Here is a 19,828-nt window from a genome sequence, read left to right as displayed (position 1 = left end):
TGTTTTGTTTTGTTTTATTTTAGGGCTGCACTCACAGCACATGAAAGTTCCCAGGCTAGGGGTCCAATCAGAGCTGTAGCCGCCGGCCTACACCACAGCCATGGCAATGGCTAGGTCCAAGCCTCTGCTGTGACCTGCACCACAGCTCACAGCAACTCAGGATCCTTAACCCACTGAGCGAACCCAGGGATCGAACCTGCATCCTCATGTTCATTACTGCTGAGCCAAGACAGGAACTCCCAGCAGGTCATTTGAGGGCACTAGGAATGCATAGCTTAGGGCATATGCAGTGGCCGTGCCAAGAGTAAGTTTGGGGCATCTTAAAACACCTACTTGTTGGGCCAGTGTTGCCTGAAGGCAGAGTCCTTAGCCAGCTCCTCGGGATCAAGCAGCCACCCCAAGCCCCTGGGGCAGGGGTGGGGAGGCCTGCCCAGAGGTAGGAGCAAGTCCATGTCACCCCTTGGGGGTCTCTCTCACCAGCTCATGGATCATTCTGGTCACACCATGGGCAGCCCGTTCCCTGCTGCTCAGTGAAGGGCTGGACCTCACAACTCATCTTGCAAGTCCTCCCAGTGCTGGGGTCGCCATGCAAGCCCCCTTACTCCCCCAGAGCCTCTCAGTGAGCCCCCTACCTTCCCAGGGCTCTCCCGGATCCAGAGCTTTTTCTGAGGAATACATAGCATTTAGTTCCTGAAAATAAATTGCCAGCTGAGCAAAGTGGCTCTTCAGAAAACCATGTTGAATCTACTGGCAGAAATGGCTGAACCTGTCTCTGCAAACCCAAATTACTGGATGTAAAAAAGAAAACCTTAAATGGCCTCTCCAGGGTGTTGCCTTGGAAACGGCGTCTTTACAGTAGGCTCAGTCCTCCTCTCAGCTTTGGCAGCAGCTCCATCAAAGCTCCCTCATTGGCCAGACTCTGTGGAGAGTGGGGGGCTTAGAGGACACCCCCAGAAACGGCCCCTGCTAGGCAGAGAGCAGGTGCAGGTAGAAGTAGCCCCCTCATATCTGGCACCCTTACAGATCGGGTGAGGGGGCTTTGGAAAGGGCCCTCTTGGTGGAAAGGGGTGCCTCCCTGAGTTACCCCTCAACCCTGAGGTTCACAAGGGTCTCCTCAATTATCTGCCCCCAAGCCCACCGGAGGGGACTTTCTGAAACACAAAGCTGGGATCCTCTCAGCTGGCTTGAAACCTGTCTGTTGTTTCCCCAGCCTTGCAGGGAGAATTAAACTCCAGGATACACCACACCACATTAGGCTTCCAACATTTTTGTTCAAGTCCTACTCCCCAAGCACATTTTTGCTTTTATTATTTTTTTTTAATTTTTTTTTTTTTGTCTTTTTGCCTTTTCTAGGGCCGCTCCCGCAGCATATGGAGGTTCCCGGGCTAGGGGTCGAATCAGAGCTGTAGCCACCAACCTACGCCAGAGCCACAGCAAAGCGGGATCCAAGCCGCATCTGCAACCTACACCACAGCTCACGGCAACGCCGGATCCTTAACCCACTGAGTGAGGCCAGAGATCGAACCCGCAAGGTTGTGCTTGGGGAGTAGGACTTGAACAAAAAGGTTGGAAGCCTACTGTGGTGCGGTGTATCCTGGAGTTTAATTCTCCCTGCAAGTTTAATTCTCTCCCTTCCTAGTCGGATTTATTAACCACTGAGCCACGACGGGAACTCCCCCCAAGCACATTTTTAAAACCACAAACTACCTATACATTCTTAAGGCACAGATAAAATATTTCATGGTAAGTTTAATTTTGCGTTGGAAAAGAGGTAATTTCCAGAATACTGTACTTTTTTTTTTTTTTTTTTTTTTTTGTCTTTTTGTCTTTTGTTGTTGTTGTTGTTGTTGCTATTTCTTGGGCCGCTCCCGCGGCATATGGAGGTTCCCAGGCTAGGGGTCGAATCAGAGGTGTAGCCACCGGCCTACACCAGAGGCACAGCAACTCGGGATCCGAGCTGCGTCTGCAACCTACACCACAGCTCACGGCAACACCGGATCGTTAACCCACTGAGCAAGGGCAGGGACCGAACCCGAAACCTCATGGTTCCTAGTCGGATTCGTTAACCACTGCGCCACAACGGGGACTCCTGTACATATTTTTAACATTTAAAAATAAAAACAATCATGGAGTTCCCTGCTGGCTCAGCGGGTTAAGGACCCTGCGTTGTCACTGCTGTGCTGCAGGTTTGGTCCCTGCCCTGTGGAATTCCCACATGCCATGGACCTGGCCAAAAATAAATAAACAAAATGATCACTCCTTAAACCATCCTTTTATCACTCTCCAAATGAAAAATCATTTTAAAATCACACGAAGGGGCTCTTGTTTAACAGCTTCAATGTTTTGCGTCACTCTCATTTCTCCTGAAGCTAGTATTTCTTTTTGTTTTTGTTTTTGTTTTTGTCTTTTGTCTTTTTAGGGCCACACCCAAGGCATATGGAGGTTCCCAGGCCAGGGGTCCAATCAGAGCTACAGCTGCCAGCCTACCCCACAGCCACAGCAAAGCCAGATCCGAGCCGTGTCTGCGACCTACACCACAGCTCACAGCAACGCTGGATTCTTAACCCACTGAGCAAGGCCAAGGCCGGGTATCGAACCTGCAACCTCATGGTTCCTAGTCAGATTCGTTTCTTCTGCACCACCACGGGAACTCCATGAAACTAGTATTTCTATTTTACTCCCCTCACCACCCCCATTTTTCCTCTAATGTTATCTGTTTTTAGGCTAAGATGTTTTCCTTGAGCACCTTGCCGTATTTTTCTGCCACCAACATGGGTGTATACATTTAAAGTTTTTTTTCTTACTTCTTGTCACCATAAACCTCTGATTGAAAGTTTCTTTTACATTGGGTTATCGTGACAGTTATCAATAATATACAGTTGATCACAACAACATAACTGTATTCCAAAATTTGATTGATGATTTTTACACACAAAAGTAAATTTTATTCGACTGTATCTCTTGAGATAGATGGAGCTTGTGTGTGTGTATCTTCTTCCAATTGGTTTGTGTGTCCAGAGGTGAATATTATACAATGTGAGAGGGCTTAGCAGTCAATTTATTCCTTTAAAAAAGTACATACATAGCTGTAAGTGCTGCGAAAGTTTGTTCACATAAATACAGCAATGGGATTAGCAGTTTTATTATAACCATATCACGTAGTTACTTGAAACCCTTTCAAGTTTATGTGCCAAAAACGCCAGAGTGATCTGTCATCAACAGTGATTCTTAGGAGTTCCCTGGTGGCCTAGCAGTTAAGGATCCAGGATTGTCACTGCTGTGGCTCGGTTGGATCCTTGGCCCAGGAACTTCCTCATGCCGAGAAGGTAGCCAAAAAAAAAAAAAAAAAAAAAAAGATTTTTAATGCTCTGTGAGTTGACAGCTCCATGAGGTCTTCCTTCAGTTCCTTTTAATGCACCAAGCCGGAAACCTCTTGACTTGCAAAAGCATCTGTTAGTTCACTTTGGAAACATCAATATTCCTAATTGTCCCTTTATATGGCACCCATGGAGCTTAGGTCCCAGGCACGGCCCACCCTGGCTTGGCTGGGAAAGGTGCCCACGCACCTTTCCAGAGCTCTGGGCAGGTCAGTTAAGGGAGGAGTTCCTGCAGAACTGGAAGATGTGGAAATGGATCTCTCAGACCTCTCTGACCCACGTGCCCCTTGGAAAACCACAGGTGCCCCAGGGGGACGTGTACCCCGGTCTGAAGATCACTGATCTCCAGGGCTCTCTATGACCTGACTCCTGTTTACCCCCAGCCCTGGTCTCACCCTCACCCCCACCCCTGAATTATATGCTCCCGAACTATTTATTTAGCACGTACCCTGCCTGCTGACTGGCTGAAGGCTCTCTCTCCTCCAGGCTTTTGCCCCCCGCACCCCCCAACCCGCCACCTTCCCTCCCCTTCCTGTTCTCCCCTGTCCGAGTCCCTTGGCCAACCTGTCACCTCCTCCAGAAAGCCCGCCCTGACCTCTCCCCCCAGAGAGGAGCTAGGTGTCCTCTGCCCCTTTGTCCACCCTCCCCAGCCTCAGTTTCGCACCGTTCTGTACTCACCAGCTCTCTTCTGGTCACCAGTCTCTTCGTCATCTCCCCCACTAGACTGTGAGTGATCTGAGCACAGGGCTGGTCTTGTTCACATCTAACCCCCAGCACCTAACGAGGGGCTGACCCAGACTAGGGATGATGAAACTGACCATTGGCTACAGGCTTCCAGCAGTGCCTCAGGAAGGCTTCCCCCAGCCATGGGCCTACCCACCTCTCCCCCTCTGCCTGCCCCCTGCAGGTGCTCCTGCCCCACCGGCTTTGAAGGACCGATCTGTGGGGAAAACACAGACGACTGTGTGGAGCACTCATGTGCCAACGGGGGCATCTGTGTGGACGGCGTGGGCAACTACACCTGCCAGTGCCCCCCGCAGTACTCCGGTAAGCACAGCGGGGTTTGAGCACCTGCTGGGAGGTGGGGGGTGCATGTGCCCGAAGCCCGGTTCCCATGCATGGAAGGGCTGGGGCCGTGCCTCAGTGTCTGCAGGACGTTCTGCTGGGCCGGCCACCAGGCGGGGCGCAGGGGGCAGCTTCCCTCCTGCCTCTTCCCCATTCTTCCCCCAGGAAGGGCCTGTGAGCAGCTGGTGGACTTCTGCTCCCCGGATTTGAACCCGTGTCAGAATGAGGCCCAGTGTGTGGGCACCCCGGATGGACCCAGGTCAGTGTTGCCCATTTCCAGGGTCAGGGAAGGGCCACTGCCTCACCTTTCCTCTCCCTCCCGACCTGTTTCCTCACCTGTCAGGTGCGTTTGGTCTCCGCTATACAGGGTTCCTGCTGGTCAGTACCAGGAGCAGAGGGGTGGCGGTTCTGGTCAGGGTCATGAGGTGAACAGAGTGGGCCTCTGTTTTCTCATCTGCAAACTGGGTGCACCCGTAGCTTCCTCCTAGGGTGGTTGTAAGGATTTGATAAGCAAATCGTGGAAAGCACTTACCTCCATGTCTGACATTTGAAAAATACTCCATAAATAGCATTCCAGGTCCACAGTTTCTCATGGCCCATTACAAAATGCACAAAACCAAAAGCCCATTTGATAGTAAAATCTGATCTGATTAGTGCATTTGGTATTAAAAACTGATCTGCCCTGATAAGAGGTTACTTACAGTCAGTGTTCATCCCCTGTGGTGTGAATATATGCAGAGTTTGCCCCAGAGTGTGAACATGTTTAATCAAGAGGCTGCCCCAGATCCAAATGTCATGTTACATAATATGCAGTTTTAGGCATTGTGCTGCCCTTCTAAAATCCAAAACGTTCTGAATTTCCAAACTATCTGGTCTCAGGAGAGTTGGATAAAGGGTCGTTGACTGTTGTCGCCATTGTTGTGACTGGCAGATGCAGGAGTGCTTTGTCACCAGGAGATTGTGATGTGAAGGTCGTATTTTGTTTTTTGTTTTTTGTTTTTTGTTTTTGTTTTTGTTTTTGTTTTGCCTTTTAGGGCTGCACTCATGGCATATGGAGGTCCCAGGCTAGGGGTCTAATTGGCGCTGCAGCTGCCAGCCTACACCACAGCCACAGCCACAGCCATGCAGGATCTCAGCCGCATCTTCGACCTACGCCACAGCTCATGGCAACACCAGATCCTTAACCCACTGAGTGAGGCCAGGGATCGAACCGGCAACCTCATGGTTCCTAGTCAGATTCATTTCTGCTGTGCCATGATGGGAACTCCAAGGTCATGGGTTTTTAGGTTGCTCCCATCTGCAGTTTTGCAAACACGGTCTCAAACCCTGTTCCATCAGTCAGAGCAGCCCAGCAGGCAGGGCTTCTTCAGGTCTGCAACTGAGGGACCCAACCCCAGCCACTTGGGCCAGGACGGAGGGTAGAGTACCCCTCCGCACACACACACCCAGGGACTCAGTCCAGCAGGAGCTGCCAAAGCCCCCTGGGCAGGAAGCAAGAGCCAGGGGAACATTGAATCCCAGATCCTAGATTGGGGGCTGCTTGGGAGCGTCCCTCTGAATGGTGGACAGCGGGTGCATTCCTGGCTGAGCTGCCGGTGGGGTTGGCACGGCAGACCACAGAGCAGTGGCTAAGCAAGTGCATGCCCACTCCTCAGAGGGGCAGGACCTCGGAGAGTGGACTAAAACAGGACTGCACTTTGTCCAGTTGGATACCGCTGGGATAGGCCCTCCCACCACAGAGGAGTACTCAGTGGAGCAGGTTCACTCCACTTTCTGTCTTAGAGGAAGGACGGAACCAGCAGATGCTCAGCTGGAACCCAGCAAGTATTCAGCACACATTCAGGGAATGAATGGAAGTGAATGACTGGGTGGGTGCTTAGCCACTGTCACAATTTTCAGACTGCAACTCAAGACCCAGTAGTAGATGGGGGTCAGTTGGGTAGATTGATATTAACATTAAAATTAAAAAAAAAAGGAGTTCCCATCGTGGCTCAGCGCAAACAAATCCAATTAGTATCCAAGAGGATAAGGGTTCAATCCCTGGCCTCGCTCAGTGGGTTAAGGATCTGGCGTTGCCAGGAGCTGTGGTGTAAGTTGCAGACGTGGCTTGGAGCTGGCGTTGCTGTGGCTGTGGCCAGCAGCTACAGCTCTGATTCGAACCCCAGCCTGGGAACCTCCATATGCCACAGGTGTGGCCCTAAAAAGACCAAAATAAAATAAAATAAAATAAATAAAAATTAAAAAAATTAAAAACCCAGAAAATATCAGAGAGCGTCATGCCCTTTTATATAGTAAGAATAAGTATTTGTGGCATGAAACTGGTTTCAGAGGTATGTCTGAGTGTGTGCGTGTGTGTGTGCACTGGGTACATGCACTGGGTACAAAGCTATTTTATAGAGCTTGAAAAACACTGGGAATAGGTAGGAGCATCTACCTGCCAGGTTGTTTGGTTGAGCCATGGAGTTTATAGTTTGGAGTTTGGAAGGGTTTCAGGTAAGGGGTGTTCGCTGGAGGCTTCCTGGAGGATGTGAGGTACTGGCTTGGCTGGAGACTCTGGGAGAGAGAAGAGGGTATAGAATCAGTAGATGTGAAGACAGAGGCATCTGGGGGTTGGGGGTTGCTGCCCGTGGACACAGGTCTGCCCACCAGAGGGGAGAGCAGGACAGGGAGCATCTGGAGGGCACTGACTGAACAGGGCTGGAGGAGTGTGCTCCTTATGTGATGGGCAGAAATGGACTGACCCGGGTGAGTGGTGAGCCACAGTGGGAGCTGGCAAGCTGGGGCCTGGCCTGGAGTCAGGAGCTTGTGGAGAGGCAGGCTCTGACATCTGAGCCCCGGGAGGCTGGACCCGTGCAGCTGGGAGGCTGGGGAAGGCGGATGGATGAGCTCCCACAGGACTCAAGGCCATGCACTGGGGCTGCGGGGGCAGGTGGGTGGGCTGAAAAGGGGCTGAAGCTTGACCTTGGATGTGATGTTTATGTTGAGGGTGGGTCCTCCGCCGCAAGGGTCCATCTCCTCCAGCTGCTGGGTGTCCAGCCCTCCAGTCCCCCCTCCCCCCACCGCCGGCAGCCCACACAAGCTCTCTTCCTGGAGCAGAAAAGGGTCCCAGGACAGGTGAGGGCGTCTTGACAGCTAGGGCTCTGTGTGATCTCCTGGGGGACCCCACAGACCCATGGGGCCATGAGGTTCTCTGTCATACACACAGCCCCAGGGCCCCACAGACTCCTGGCTGAGCTCTGTGCTGCGTGTGGGGCTGATGGCCCACCACCCCTGCCCACCCCTAGGTGTGAGTGTGCACCAGGTTACACAGGTGACAACTGCAGTGAGAACCAGGATGACTGCAGGGACCACCGCTGCCAGAATGGGGCCCAGTGCGTGGACGAAGTCAACGGCTATACCTGTGTCTGTGCTGAGGGCTTCAGGTGAGCAGTCCCTGGATCCATCACGAGCCACTGACTCCTCTTAGCCATCAGCCTCTGGGGCTGGCAGGAGCCCCCGGGTGTGGCTAGCAAGAGGGAGTAAGGGTCAGAGCCTGGGCGCTGGGTCCCGGGGCTTTAAGCTTGGCTGGGGTAGTCACGATCTGTGTGGTCTGGGGAAAGTTTCTTAGCAGCTCAGAGCAAAGGCAAAGGGCCCCTGACCTGTTTGCTGGGCAGAGTGGGAGGTGAGTACAGATTACTGGGCAATGCCCCATCCTTTAGCTGCCCAGTGAACCCCTGAAGACATGTCCTGCATTAAAGGTCATTTACCTTTGCATCTTGGCCTCTCTGGTAGGCTGGGAGGGGAGGGCACCTGCCCACCTTCTGGCCACCCACCTCCCATGCTCTGCTTGTGTCTTTTTTTAAAAAACAGTTTTATTGAGATATAATTCATATGCCATACAGTTTACCCAGTTACAGTGTACAATTCATTGGCTTTCGTAGTTTCCCAGAATTGTGCAGCCATTGCCACAATCAATTTTAAAATATTTTCATTACCCCAAAGAAACTCCACACTCTTATCTGTCATCACAGCCCCTCTCCATCCCAGCTCTAGAAACCACTAATCGGTAACATCTGTGTCTATAGATTTATTTATTCTGAACATTTTGTATAAATGGAATCATACAATCTGTGGTCCATTGTGGCTGGCTTTCACTTAGCATCATGTTTTAGAGGTTCATACACATGGTAGCATGTCACAGAACTTCATTCCTATTTATGGCTGAATAATATTCCGTCGTATGGGTCCATTCATCACTGATAGACATTTGGGTTGTTTCTTCTTTTTGGCTGTTGTGATTATTTGATGCTATAGAGTCCTCTCTCTTTTGCTTGTGTCTTAAGTCGCAGCTTTCTTTTCTATAAAATGGGTATAGTCAAACTTGCTAGCAGAGTTTGTTGACACGAGCAGTGAGTGCTTCTTAAACTAAGGTGCACACAGGTCACCTGGGATCTTATTAAAGGTCAGATTCAAGGAGTTCCCATCATGGCTCAGTGGTTAACAAATCCGACTAGGAACCATGAGGTTGTGGGTTCGATCCCTGGCCTTGCTCAGTGGGTTAGGGATCCGGCGTTGCCGTGAGCTGTGGTGTAGGTTGCAGATGCAGCTTGGATATGGTGTTGCTGTGGCTGTGGCGTAGGCCGGAGGCTACAGCTCTGATCCCACCCCTAGCCTGGGAACCTCCATATGCCACGGGAGCGGCCCCAGAAAAGGCAAAAAGACCAAAAAAAAAAAAAAAAAGCCAGATTCAAGAGCCCATTTCTGACAAGTGCCCAGGCAATGTTATTGCCACTGGTCTAGGGACCACACTTGTTTCTCAGCATCCTTCTGGCTCTTAGTTCTCTCTGGGAAAGTGTTTATTAGGAGCATCATCTGATGCTTTAAAGGCACAGTGTTCCAAGATGTTTAGTGAGTTTCTCTCCAGGACTGTGGGAGAGAGATGATGACTCCTTGCTCCCCGGCCCTGTCCCCTCTGACCTGTGTCCTTTCCCTCTCAGTGGGCAGCTCTGTGAGACCCCTCCCCACCGGCCTACCCCCAGGAGCCCCTGTGAGGGGACTGAGTGCCAGAATGGGGCCAACTGTGTGGACCAGGGCAACCGGCCCGTGTGCCAGTGCCTCCCGGGCTTTGGCGGCCCCGAGTGTGAGAAGTTGCTCAGTGTCAACTTCGTGGATCGCGACACGTACCTGCAGTTCACCGACCTGCAGAACTGGCCGCGGGCCAACATCACGCTGCAGGTGCGTGCCCAGGGCGCCCGGCCGCAGAAGGTGGTCAGGCAGCAGGGGCTCCTGGCCTCAGGTCAGAGCATCAAGATGCATCCCTCCCAGGATGGCTGGGAGGATCCTGAGCTGGTCCAGACTTCTTGGATGTGGGTATCAGGATCTCAGCTTGAACTTGTTTGAGCTCAGCTGGAAAGGTTATTGGGTCACAAAATCAGTCTCAGAGAAGGGCATGGGTGACTGGACCCAGAAAACCAAACTTCCGGGGTCCTCTCCCACCAAACTCTTGTCTCAACAACTCCTCAAAGCCTCAATTTGAGCCTCCCGAGCTGCAGACATGCTTCTCTATGTGGCAGGAACACAGCCACAGCTAGCCCTGGCTTCTATGTCTATGTACATGTCCCAAATGTCCCTGGGATCCCTTATTTTGCCATTCCATGTCCTGAATCCCATCTCAGAGCATCATTATGAGGGAAATAGAAGCAAGTCTCACTTCAACAGCAGTGTTATGTTAGCCAAGTATTTCTTGGCACAGGAGAGTAGTTTGCCCTGGACATGACACGATACAAAATTTTAAACTCCTCTTTAGTCATCTGTCTCTTTTCCCCAAATTCCATCCCAAATGCGCATCCTTCTTCTCTCCTTTCTTTTGTCCTCTTCTCCTTTTTTTCTCAGAACCCTTCCACCTCTCAGACATACTCACTCTGCTGTCCTACCCTTGATCCCCTCTCCAAAATCCTCTCCACTTATATGGTCTACACAGTGAGACCACCGCTAGCCTCACTGCTCCACAAAATAAAACTCACCAAGACCCTGCCCAGCCATTGCCTCAGGCACATCCTTGGAGATGCTCAGTTTATCCCACCCTCCCCATCACTGGGCTCTTCCCCACCAGCTCTAGTTGGACAGCAGGCAACAACCGCAGGGAAGATCTCTGGTGGGCCTGCCTTAGGTCACATGCCCATCCCCGGACCCACCACTGAGTCCAGGGAGATAGGATGCTATGATTGGTCCAGATGGGGCCATGTGCCAGCTCTACAGACCAGGGGGCCAGGGTCTTGACCCAAAAGGGACAAGGCAGAAAAAAAGACCATGGCTCCTACAGCATCGCAGAGGGTTCTCCCTCCTAAGGTACAGCTTCAGCTTTTGCTTGCATGGCTCAAGGGACAGGTGCTACCTCCTGAGTGGCCCCTTCCAGGTTTGGATGGCTCTGGCTGTTAGAGAGTCTTTCTGAATTTGTCCTCTCTGTAAGGTCCCATCCTGGCCCCAAGGCAGCTCCCTGAGGCCCACAGAATAGGATACCCCACGTCCAGTCCAACTGTCCTCTCTGGGCAGGTGGTCCCAAGCTATTTTATCTCTTGGCTCAGTTTCCAGGCCTCAGTTGGCCCATCTGCCTTTCCCTGCCTGGCCCTGGCCAGAGTGGCAGTGGGTGGAATTTGAACGGGGTTGCTGCCAGCCTCGGTCAGCGACCCCTGGAGGATGTGTCACTTGGGCAGGCAGGGGGGGACACTTTTGCACACATCTCTCTTTTCATCGAGGGTCCTCCATCTGCCGCACCCACCAGCCTGTGCCGCTGCTGCGTGGGGTGGGGTGGGAGAGAAAGTGCCATTGCCATAGGTCTCCACGGCAGAGGACAATGGGATCCTGCTATACAACGGGGACAACGACCACATTGCAGTGGAGCTGTACCAGGGCCATGTACGTGTCAGCTACGACCCAGGCAGCTACCCCAGCTCTGCCATCTACAGGTAGGGCTTCCTCATGCCCACCAGCTAACCTTAAGGGCTGGGACACTGCCAGGGAGGGGTCTCCTGGGCCAAGAGCAGGATCACCAGAGACTGGGGCTGCCCCAGTGTCAAGGGCACACACATCACCTCTGAGGCTCTCTGGGGCCTGAGCAGTGGTGCCATCCTGCCCCATCCCCCACCACCACCTCACGGGGGCTCCTTCTTGGGGAGGGGAAACTGCTTAATAAACTTCTCAGCTTCCCCGAGAGAGTCTTCAGAAGGGGAGCAGTGGGGACCAGGGGGCTACCAAGTCCCACAGTCCCCTTTCTTAGAGATTTGGTTTCCTGGGAAGCAGCTGCTGGACCCATGGCTTTTCCGGGGCAGTGCCCAGGTAGGGATGCGTCACACTGAAAGCCGTTCCCTGGGGTGGGGGCGTCTCATCTTCTTCCAGTGCCGAGACGATCAATGATGGACAGTTCCACACCGTTGAGCTGGTCACCTTTGATCAGATGGTGAATCTCTCCATCGATGGCGGCAGCCCCATGACCATGGACAACTTCGGCAAACACTACACGCTCAACAGTGAGGCTCCCCTCTATGTGGGAGGTGAGGACCTGGCCCTGGTGGAGCTGCAGCTGGCCCTCCCCAGGCCCCTCCATCAGGTGATGGTGACAGCCATTCCGCGTGGGGCCTCTTGCTCTCTGGCCTGAGGCCTGTGGGGAGAACAGGGCACTGCACTGCCCTATGGGGGACATTCCAAGGAGGAGGTGGGAGAGGGTCCTAGTGACTGAACAAGCTGCCGGTGGATTGTCCTCCCTGCCTGGAGCCCATGCTGCTCCCTGCCTGGCCCAGGATGGGTGCATGGGTTGGGCCTGAGGCCTGGCCTGCGAGAGACCTGGACTTTCCCAGCTGTCTTGCATGGTAGGCACCTTTCCTCTTGGTTTTGGGGCAGAGGGGGCTTGTCAGTTGTTCAGGGCCCATTCTCAGGGCCTTCAGAGGCCCGGGTAGGGACTCCCTGCATCAGCTGGGGACCCCGCAAACTGGGCTTACAGGCATTGTGGCTAAATGACCCCATCCAGCACTTGAGAACATTTCTAGGTCCAGACAAGGCAGGTTTCTGGATGCAGTGGGGCCGTCTCAGTGCTGCAGACGGCCTTGCTGAGACTTCCGGCCTGTGCGAGGGACAGAACCCTGGATTCTAATCCCAGCTCTGCTGTGTACTAGCTGTGCAACTTTGGACAAGTCACTGAGCACTGAAATCAAAGGGTTTTCAGCAACTCGGATGTGAAAGGGTTGCTGTGAAGTGATGACCACACAAGTGGGTAACAACAGGCCATACGTATAAGCTCTGGGCCCAATTCCTTAGCTGCTTTGGGGGCCTCTGGGAGGCAAAAGCTGGTGTTCTGAGCAGGAGCCTTGGATGCGGGCAGCCAGACTCAGGCACCCAGAGCATGATTTGTCAGCTGACTGCTGCCAGGCCTGCCCCACCCACCACGGGGCTTTGATCACACAGGAAGCAGCTTCACTATTTCTTCTGGGAAAGGAGTCTGGACCCTCCAATGTGGGCAAAAGACACTGGCCCAGGGTTGCAGAGACTGAAGGACAGAGTCCCAGGGCAAGAGGGACACTGTCGAGATGCTCAGTGGACCTCAGAGGCAAGTGCCAGGCATGGTCTGAGCTCAACTCAGCCCAGCTCTGCCCCCTCCCCTCTGCCCCAGGGATGCCCGTGGACGTGAATTCAGCCGCCTTCCGCCTGTGGCAGATCCTCAATGGCTCCAGCTTCCACGGTTGCATCCGAAACCTGTACATCAATAATGAGTTGCAGGACTTCACCAAGACTCGGATGAAGCCAGGCGTGGTGCCAGGCTGTGAGCCCTGCCGGAAGCTCTACTGCCTGCATGGCATCTGCCAGCCCAACGCCACCCCGGGGCCCGTGTGTCACTGTGAGGCCGGCTGGCGGGGCCTGAACTGCGACCAGCCAGCTGATGGCCCCTGCCATGGTCACAAGTGAGCCTGGGCTGCGCTCAGGGAGCCCTCCCCGCCACCCCGCCCACCCGCAGGTTCCCTTCCCTTCCCTCTGCAAGTTCCACTTCCCCATGGGGAGCAAAGACTATTTTTAAAACCCCAAATTAGAACATGTGGCCTAACATAGGGTTTTATTAATTTTTTCTGGTTTTCAGTTTTTATTAACAGGAAAAGGACCCTAGGGGAGTTCCCTTCGTGGCTCAGCGGTTAACAAACCTAACTAGGATCCATGAGGATGCGGGTTCGATCCCTGGCCTTTCTCAGTGGGTTAGGGATCCGGTGTTGCCATGAGCTGTGGTGTAGGTCGCAGACGCGGCTTGGATCCCACGTTGCTGTGGCTGTGGCGTAGGCCAGTGGCTACAGCTCCGATTAGACCCCTAGCCTGGGAACCTCCATATGCCGTGGGTGTGGCCCTAAAAAGCAAAAGGAAAAAGAAAAAAGAAAGGGACCCTAGGGACAAACACAGGATCACAATTTGCTCCCTTTGTTTCAGTTTTGGGAATAGCACAATAACATCCTGTGAAGCCAAGGCTGGGGATGTGAGGTCCCCTCGGGTGGGCTTGGATTGGCTCAGACCTGTCCTCACAGTGCCTTTTCTCTGTCCCCTCCAGGTGTGTCCACGGGAAATGTGTGCCTCTAGATGCTCTTTCCTACAGCTGCCAGTGCCAGGATGGGTACTCGGGGGCCCTGTGCAACCAGGCCGGGACACCTGCAGACCCCTGTGGGGGCCTGCGGTGTCTGCACGGCCACTGCCAGGCCTCAGCCACCAAAGGGGCACACTGCGTGTGTGACCCCGGCTTTTCGGGCGAGCTGTGTGAGCAAGGTCAGGGGCCCCCCTCCTGACACGCCCTCTCCAGGGTCCCTCCCCACAGCTTGCTTTAGTGACTTTTCTTTTTCCAACCTTGGCAACCCCTCTGTGCCCCCTCACCCCTCCTTACCTTGGGCTGCTATGGGGCTGTAGTGCCCCAACCCTCTGAGGCCACCCCCAGACAGATGCTTCATCTCTCCCTGTCCCAGCTTGCCCTGCAGCCCCTTTCCTGGGGTTAAGAGTCCCTTGTGGCTGGGGTCTCTCCTTGCAGAGAGACCACCAGGGTAACAGCTCCTGCCCAAACCTCTGCATTGTGGCGGCTTCTCTTAGGGACCAGAAGGGAGTCGGGGAAGTCTGAGGCCTGGGGATGCCTTCCCAGGCCCTCCCTGGTCCATGTGACCAAGATGGTCTAGGGACTCCTGCTGAAAGGGGCAGGGAGGAGCCAGAGAAATCCAGAACTCAGGCATCCTCAGGGTCCCCTAGGCCACACCCTCCCGCTGGAATTCCTTCTCTGACGTCATTGTCTCCCAGGCGTCCAGCCACCTCTTGCACTCCTGCTGAACTCACCTTGCCCGGGCTGCCTAATCTGCCCCGGAGGGACTTGGCCGCTAGAAAGACCTCACTGTGGGCCCAGGATGAAGCGTGTGCATGTGCATGTTGGGCGGAGAGGGTGCAGGGATGAAAATGAGGTCTAAGAGCTGGAGGACGGGGTCCAAGGATGCTGCCCCACCCTCTGGTCCTCCTCCTCCGCTTGCCTCCCCCCCGGGGGCAGCGCTGGCCCATGGGTGTGCCCTGAGGCTTTCTCTTGGTGTCTGTCCCATCCAGAGTCCGAGTGCCGGGGGGACCCTGTCCGGGACTTTCACCAGGTCCAGAGGGGCTATGCCATCTGCCAGACCACGCGTCCCCTGTCGTGGGTGGAGTGCCGGGGTTCATGCCCAGGCCAGGGCTGCTGCCAGGGCCTGCGGCTGAAGCGGAGGAAGTTCACCTTTGAGTGCAGCGACGGGACCTCTTTTGCCGAGGAGGTGGAGAAGCCCACCAAGTGTGGCTGTGCCCTCTGCGCGTAGCGCCTGCCGTGGACGGGGAGGGGAGAGGGCGGGCGAGGGGGCGCGGCCTCGGCGGAGACCGAGCGGCCGGCAGCTGGGCTGGGGTGCGGGCCATCACCAGGGCGGCGCCTGGGCAAGCGGCCCTTCCGTGGAGGGTAGGTCCAGAACCACGTTTCTAAAGCCCGAGGCGCCGCAGCTGGGGGCGGGGCGGGTGGGCGTGGCCTGGGCTTAAGCCCGCCCTCTTCGGAAGTGCCTTGCACAAATAGGCGCTTAATAAATATTTGTTGAATGAATGTGTGCGTGAGGTCAGGCCAAGAAGTGCAGAATGGTGACGTCTCCTTGCCTGCTGCCTGGGTCTGAAGAAGGGACTGCCTCTTCCCAAACAGCCTCTCCCTCTCGCCTGTGGCCCGTGCAGGCCCCAGAAGCCCTTTGCCCTCTGCAGATAACCTTGAAGTACTCTCACCCTCCCCTGGGGCCGCTGCCCCGGCGGCTCTCACCTTTCGCTGCTGCAGCGTCTGTTGGCAAGTTGGCCCGGGTGCGGAGGGGAAGGGCCCCTCCTGCTGGCCAGGAAGGGACGGACCCCTGCCCCCTGGGCTGACTGGCAGTGTGGTGCAGCCACTGCTTGCTTGGGAACGGGCCTGGGGGTGGAGGTGGGTCTTAGGACCAGACATCTGAATCCTGCAGTTATGGGATGAGCATTATAACTTCAAGGAGGTTTCTCATGTGGAGGAAGTGATGGCTGGGACCTTCCCCGGGTGGGGTCCCTGCAAAGAGGGCAGGGGTTTTCCTAGTTCCAGCTGAATAAACATCACCACCTCCAGACGCTAGCCATCAAGGAGGCATTAGCCTTGGGCTTCCCCAGCCACTAACCAGCTGTGAGCTGCTGGCTAGCCACTGGCAGGGGGTTTGCGGGTGTAGGGCACTTGGGCTAGGCTGCTTGGCTAGGATGGGTTCAGATCGCCTCACACTGCAGACCAGTAGGGGGCAGTGGTCCAGGCATCAAGAAACCTCTGCTGGCTCTGCTACTCTGAGCAGACTTCTTCCAAATGGGCCCTGTCTCCTCAGCTATCAAATGGGGAGGGGGGAGGACTGAGAGAGCCATGTAGACCCTCCCACTGTGGCTCCAGGAGGGTAGCTGGAGGACTTAGACGATTTGTCTTCGTTAATCAAGTCAACAAGTATTTATGTGCCTAATCAGGGCTGGGGACTGTGGGTGTTTTGCCCTTGTGGACAGATGCGAACTGATCACAGAGCATCACAGGAGCAGCCAGGATACCTGGACAAAAAGCTGAGCCGAGTGAGGGCTCCAACCACAGACACCGGTTCAGGGCAGAGCTGCTCACTCGAGGTGTTGGAAGGAAGGACTTAGTGTCTGAAGAGTTATCTCGGATGCATGGCTGTGCAGCTACAAATGCTTCTCTTCCATGCAGAACAGAAACGCAGAAAGATGATCTTTGCGCCTGAATAGCGAGCTGGCTGTAAGGTCATGCTCTCCTGTCCTGGTGTCTCCCCAAAAACATGTGCACCTGGGGTTCCTGATGGGCAAAGAGGGTGAGCATGTGCCTCTCCTGGCTTTGTCCATCTGTAAACAGAAGGCAGGGTCAGGGGAGTGTGTTGTGATGGAGTTGAGGTGGCATCGTGCCTGTGGGCAGTGGGCAGAGTCCTTGACACTGAATATCCCAGAGTCCTTGATAGGACTGAGATAGCCTGGCCTGTTCCACTACCCTGGGGCTCAGACCAGTGAGTTTGAATCTGGGACTCTGTAATGGGAAGAGGACCCTGCCCTGCCCATTTAGGGAGGTGTCCTTATGGCTGGCTTTGCCCCTCACCAGGGGTCGTGCTCTATTTTCTCATAGCTCTGAGCAAGGCCGCAGTGCCCCTCACACCCATGAGCAGCATACTGAGCCTCCGGGGGCTTCTCCTAGGGCTGCACAGCATCCCTTTCTCCTTTAGACTTTCTAGGCCACTGCAGGACCCTGGAGAGCAGCCAGCACCAGCCTGGATAGGCAGGAAAGCTCCAGTGTAACCAGCTTTCCCCTTCCATGGAAAAGAGGGTTCTGGAACCCACCATCCCTCAGGCACATACCTTCCCCTGGCCACCACCGTTCCCCACTGCCCTTCAGCCTATCCCCAGGCTTGAGGGGCACTGACTGCCAGGGACGTCTCACTCTACGGAAAGTGGAAAGAGCATCTGCAAACAGGCAATGGCTGCCGGGAGTCCTGCCCTGCCAGTGCCATGGGGTTGGGGCAGAGGATGGAGTGTTTGCAGGGTGCACCCTCTGAGCTGATTGCTGTCCCTATCCAACCCTCCACAATGTCCCACGTCTCAGCCCAGCTCCACACTCTCCCTCGGTTGAGCTGGAAGATTGGGATCTACCACAAGTGGCCGAGAGACCCAAGTGCCCAGGGATCAATGTCTCCTCAACCGAACCACCAACCTGAAAGTGACTAAGTGACTGGATCACTGCACACCTTGCCTGTTCATGTCTGGGCTCTCTGAGTCCCAGAAGAAGATGATCGCGAGATATCTGAGAAATTGTTTCCACGCCTTGCACCTCTTCGATAAAGACCTCCAGTTCACTTTGATGTTGCCATTGACTGTTGCCACGGAAGAGACACAAGCAGGGCAAGTGCCGAGGTTGCTGCTGCTTTGGCAGCCTGCGGGCGACAGTGGCCTGGGCTCCCTGTGCACGTGTCAGGAAATGGAAAAGGCTGGACTTTGTCTCCCCTTTGCCTGCTGTTAGCCTAACCATGAAAGTATCTCTTTATACAGAATACTTAACAGATTCTAATATATATTTGTATTTCATTTTGTTATAGTATTTTTATATGTTAAAGTCAACATCCAGTGTCTTGTTTTGATTTTCAGATGCTCTGTAGTTGTGACATTTTGTTTGGGGGGTTTCTGTAGTCTTGTTTGGATCACTCTTTTAAAAAGACTGGTATAGAACAAGCCCTTGAAAAAGCCACACTTGCCCTTTCCCGAGAAGTGCTGTTTTAGAACATGTTGGATATTGTCTGTTGTCTTCATGCGAACATGACATTGATTCACTCTGGTTCTGCCTTGTTGTCTCTTTTTCTGCATCAAGGATGAACCCCGGGGTTGCTGACATGCACCCTTGCAAATGTGAGAGTTCCTGGGCTGCCCGTACATCAGCCACAGTCTAGGGATGGAGCCCAAGTGCAGTATATATGGGGTATCTGCCTTTGGGACTCTCTAGTCTTCCTGAAGTGGCAGAGGAGGTCTGTTCCTCCTGAAGAAGGAAGGGGAGGTCGGGGGGCAGGGGGCTTGGTCGTAGCTCCCTCCCTGGGGATGTCAGCGTGAGAACAGGGCAGAGCACAGTGTGAGAATAGAGCACAGATCTGGGGAGGCCGACCACCCTCACTTCCCTTCAAGTGTCTGCTGCCACACCCACACTTTGTAAGTTCGTAAGTGAGCAGAACCACCCCCATATTTAATGTGGCTCTGAAGTTTCAGAGCATCAGGGCAACAGATTAGAAAGCCGTGTGGCTTCTCAAACTGTCTGGTAAGATGGATGTGCCAGCAGCCAGAACAGTGGTTCTTAGAGATCCCTGGAGAAAGGAGGCTAACATACTTCTGCAGTGGTTCTACTACGGTTTCAGTCTGAAAAAGGCACTCAGGAGTTTTGTAGGATGGGTGATCTGAGTGTCTAGGTGAGGCCAGGCTCTGGCAATCAGGCTGAACAAGGCCCCTGACACCAAAGGGGACCCAGCTGCCCCTCCTTTGATGCAGGACTGTGAACCACAGATTTCCCATTTGTGGTGATGGTCACACAAACCACACCTTAATAGTGCATTGTCACCTTGAAAGGGGGCAGTGATGGTAACTGCGGCGTCTTCAAAGCAATTAGGGATTTGGGAGGAGATGTAATGAATGGGGTATAGGGAGAAAATGGGTTCAATTAGGGAAGATGTAAGCTCAAGAGTCTGGAGCGGCCAGTAGGTTTCCCACGTGAGTCCAGTGGGCTCACGCCCTCCAGCTGACCACTGGTACTGCCACTTCTGAAAAAGCCACAGGGACAGAGACCTAGTTCCCTAGATAAGGAACAAAGGACGAAGAGTAACTGAGGGAGACTGCGATGAGCTGAAGGCACACTTTCCAATCTCCTGAGCTTCAGCTGAGTCTTGCCACGCATTCATTTTGTCAGATCTTCATTATTCTTTTTTTTTTCTCAAAGAGAAACCAGAAATCAATTTTTATGTAAACCCTCAGTTTTTCAATATATTTTTTAAAAATACTGGGCTAAGTAAAATACAACCGTCAGCCACCAGTTTACAGCCTCTGAGTTAAAGTAAGTGGCAGATTTCACAGTTGCAAGGAATGGGCACAGCAGGGCTTGGGTGGAGGGTGGAAGCAAGAGAAAAAAGGCCCAGGCTTCTAACTCAAGTTGCCAAGCTTTTCGGCTACTGGTGATAATACATCTCTATCATGCCTATACCCCGAGCCCTCAGAGAGTTAATTTTAGAGCTGTCCCTTCGCCCCAAGCCAGTCTGCACCTGAGAGGTCAGAGTCTAGTTATTCTACCAGAGGATGAGTCCTGGAGGAAAAGAGGCCTATTTTGACAA

The 19,828-nt window shown here is 53.8% G+C and overlaps 1 protein-coding gene across 9 annotated transcripts in view; it reads left to right on the top strand.

Moving 5' to 3' along the window:
* The window catches only part of SLIT1 (slit guidance ligand 1), a 179,365-nt gene extending 161,068 nt beyond the window's left edge, over window positions 1–18,297 (top strand). The window contains exons 29-39 of one of the 9 annotated variants that reach the window (XR_014826653.1): window positions 4,285–4,424; window positions 4,608–4,701; window positions 7,727–7,864; window positions 9,419–9,656; window positions 11,256–11,386; window positions 11,817–11,971; window positions 13,084–13,372; window positions 14,002–14,213; window positions 15,024–15,220; window positions 16,672–16,792; window positions 17,195–18,297. Coding sequence is in view for 2 of the 9 variants with exons in the window: in XM_084994951.1 (XP_084851077.1) it covers window positions 4,285–4,424; window positions 4,608–4,701; window positions 7,727–7,864; window positions 9,419–9,656; window positions 11,256–11,386; window positions 11,817–11,971; window positions 13,084–13,372; window positions 14,002–14,213; window positions 15,024–15,237; window positions 15,857–15,902 (1,657 nt within the window). In the remaining 7 variants the exon portion in view is untranslated. Of the gene's footprint in view, window positions 1–4,284; window positions 4,425–4,607; window positions 5,609–6,496; window positions 8,549–9,418; window positions 9,657–11,255; window positions 11,387–11,816; window positions 11,972–13,083; window positions 13,373–14,001; window positions 14,755–15,023 lie in introns of those variants that run through there. The other 8 variants (XR_014826652.1, XM_084994951.1, XR_014826656.1 and 5 more) reach the window with 8 other exon arrangements.
* The last annotated feature ends 1,531 nt before the right edge of the window (window positions 18,298–19,828 follow it).

This window comes from Sus scrofa, chromosome 14 (assembly GCF_054392235.1).
Source record: "Sus scrofa isolate SSC_HxYL_T2T_F1_AM1 chromosome 14, Sscrofa_HxYL_maternal_Yorkshire_Landrace_v2.0, whole genome shotgun sequence".
NCBI classification, from domain to species: domain Eukaryota; kingdom Metazoa; phylum Chordata; class Mammalia; order Artiodactyla; family Suidae; genus Sus; species Sus scrofa.
The sequence above is the reverse complement of the archived record's forward strand: the minus strand, read 5'-3'. Positions and strand labels throughout refer to the sequence as shown.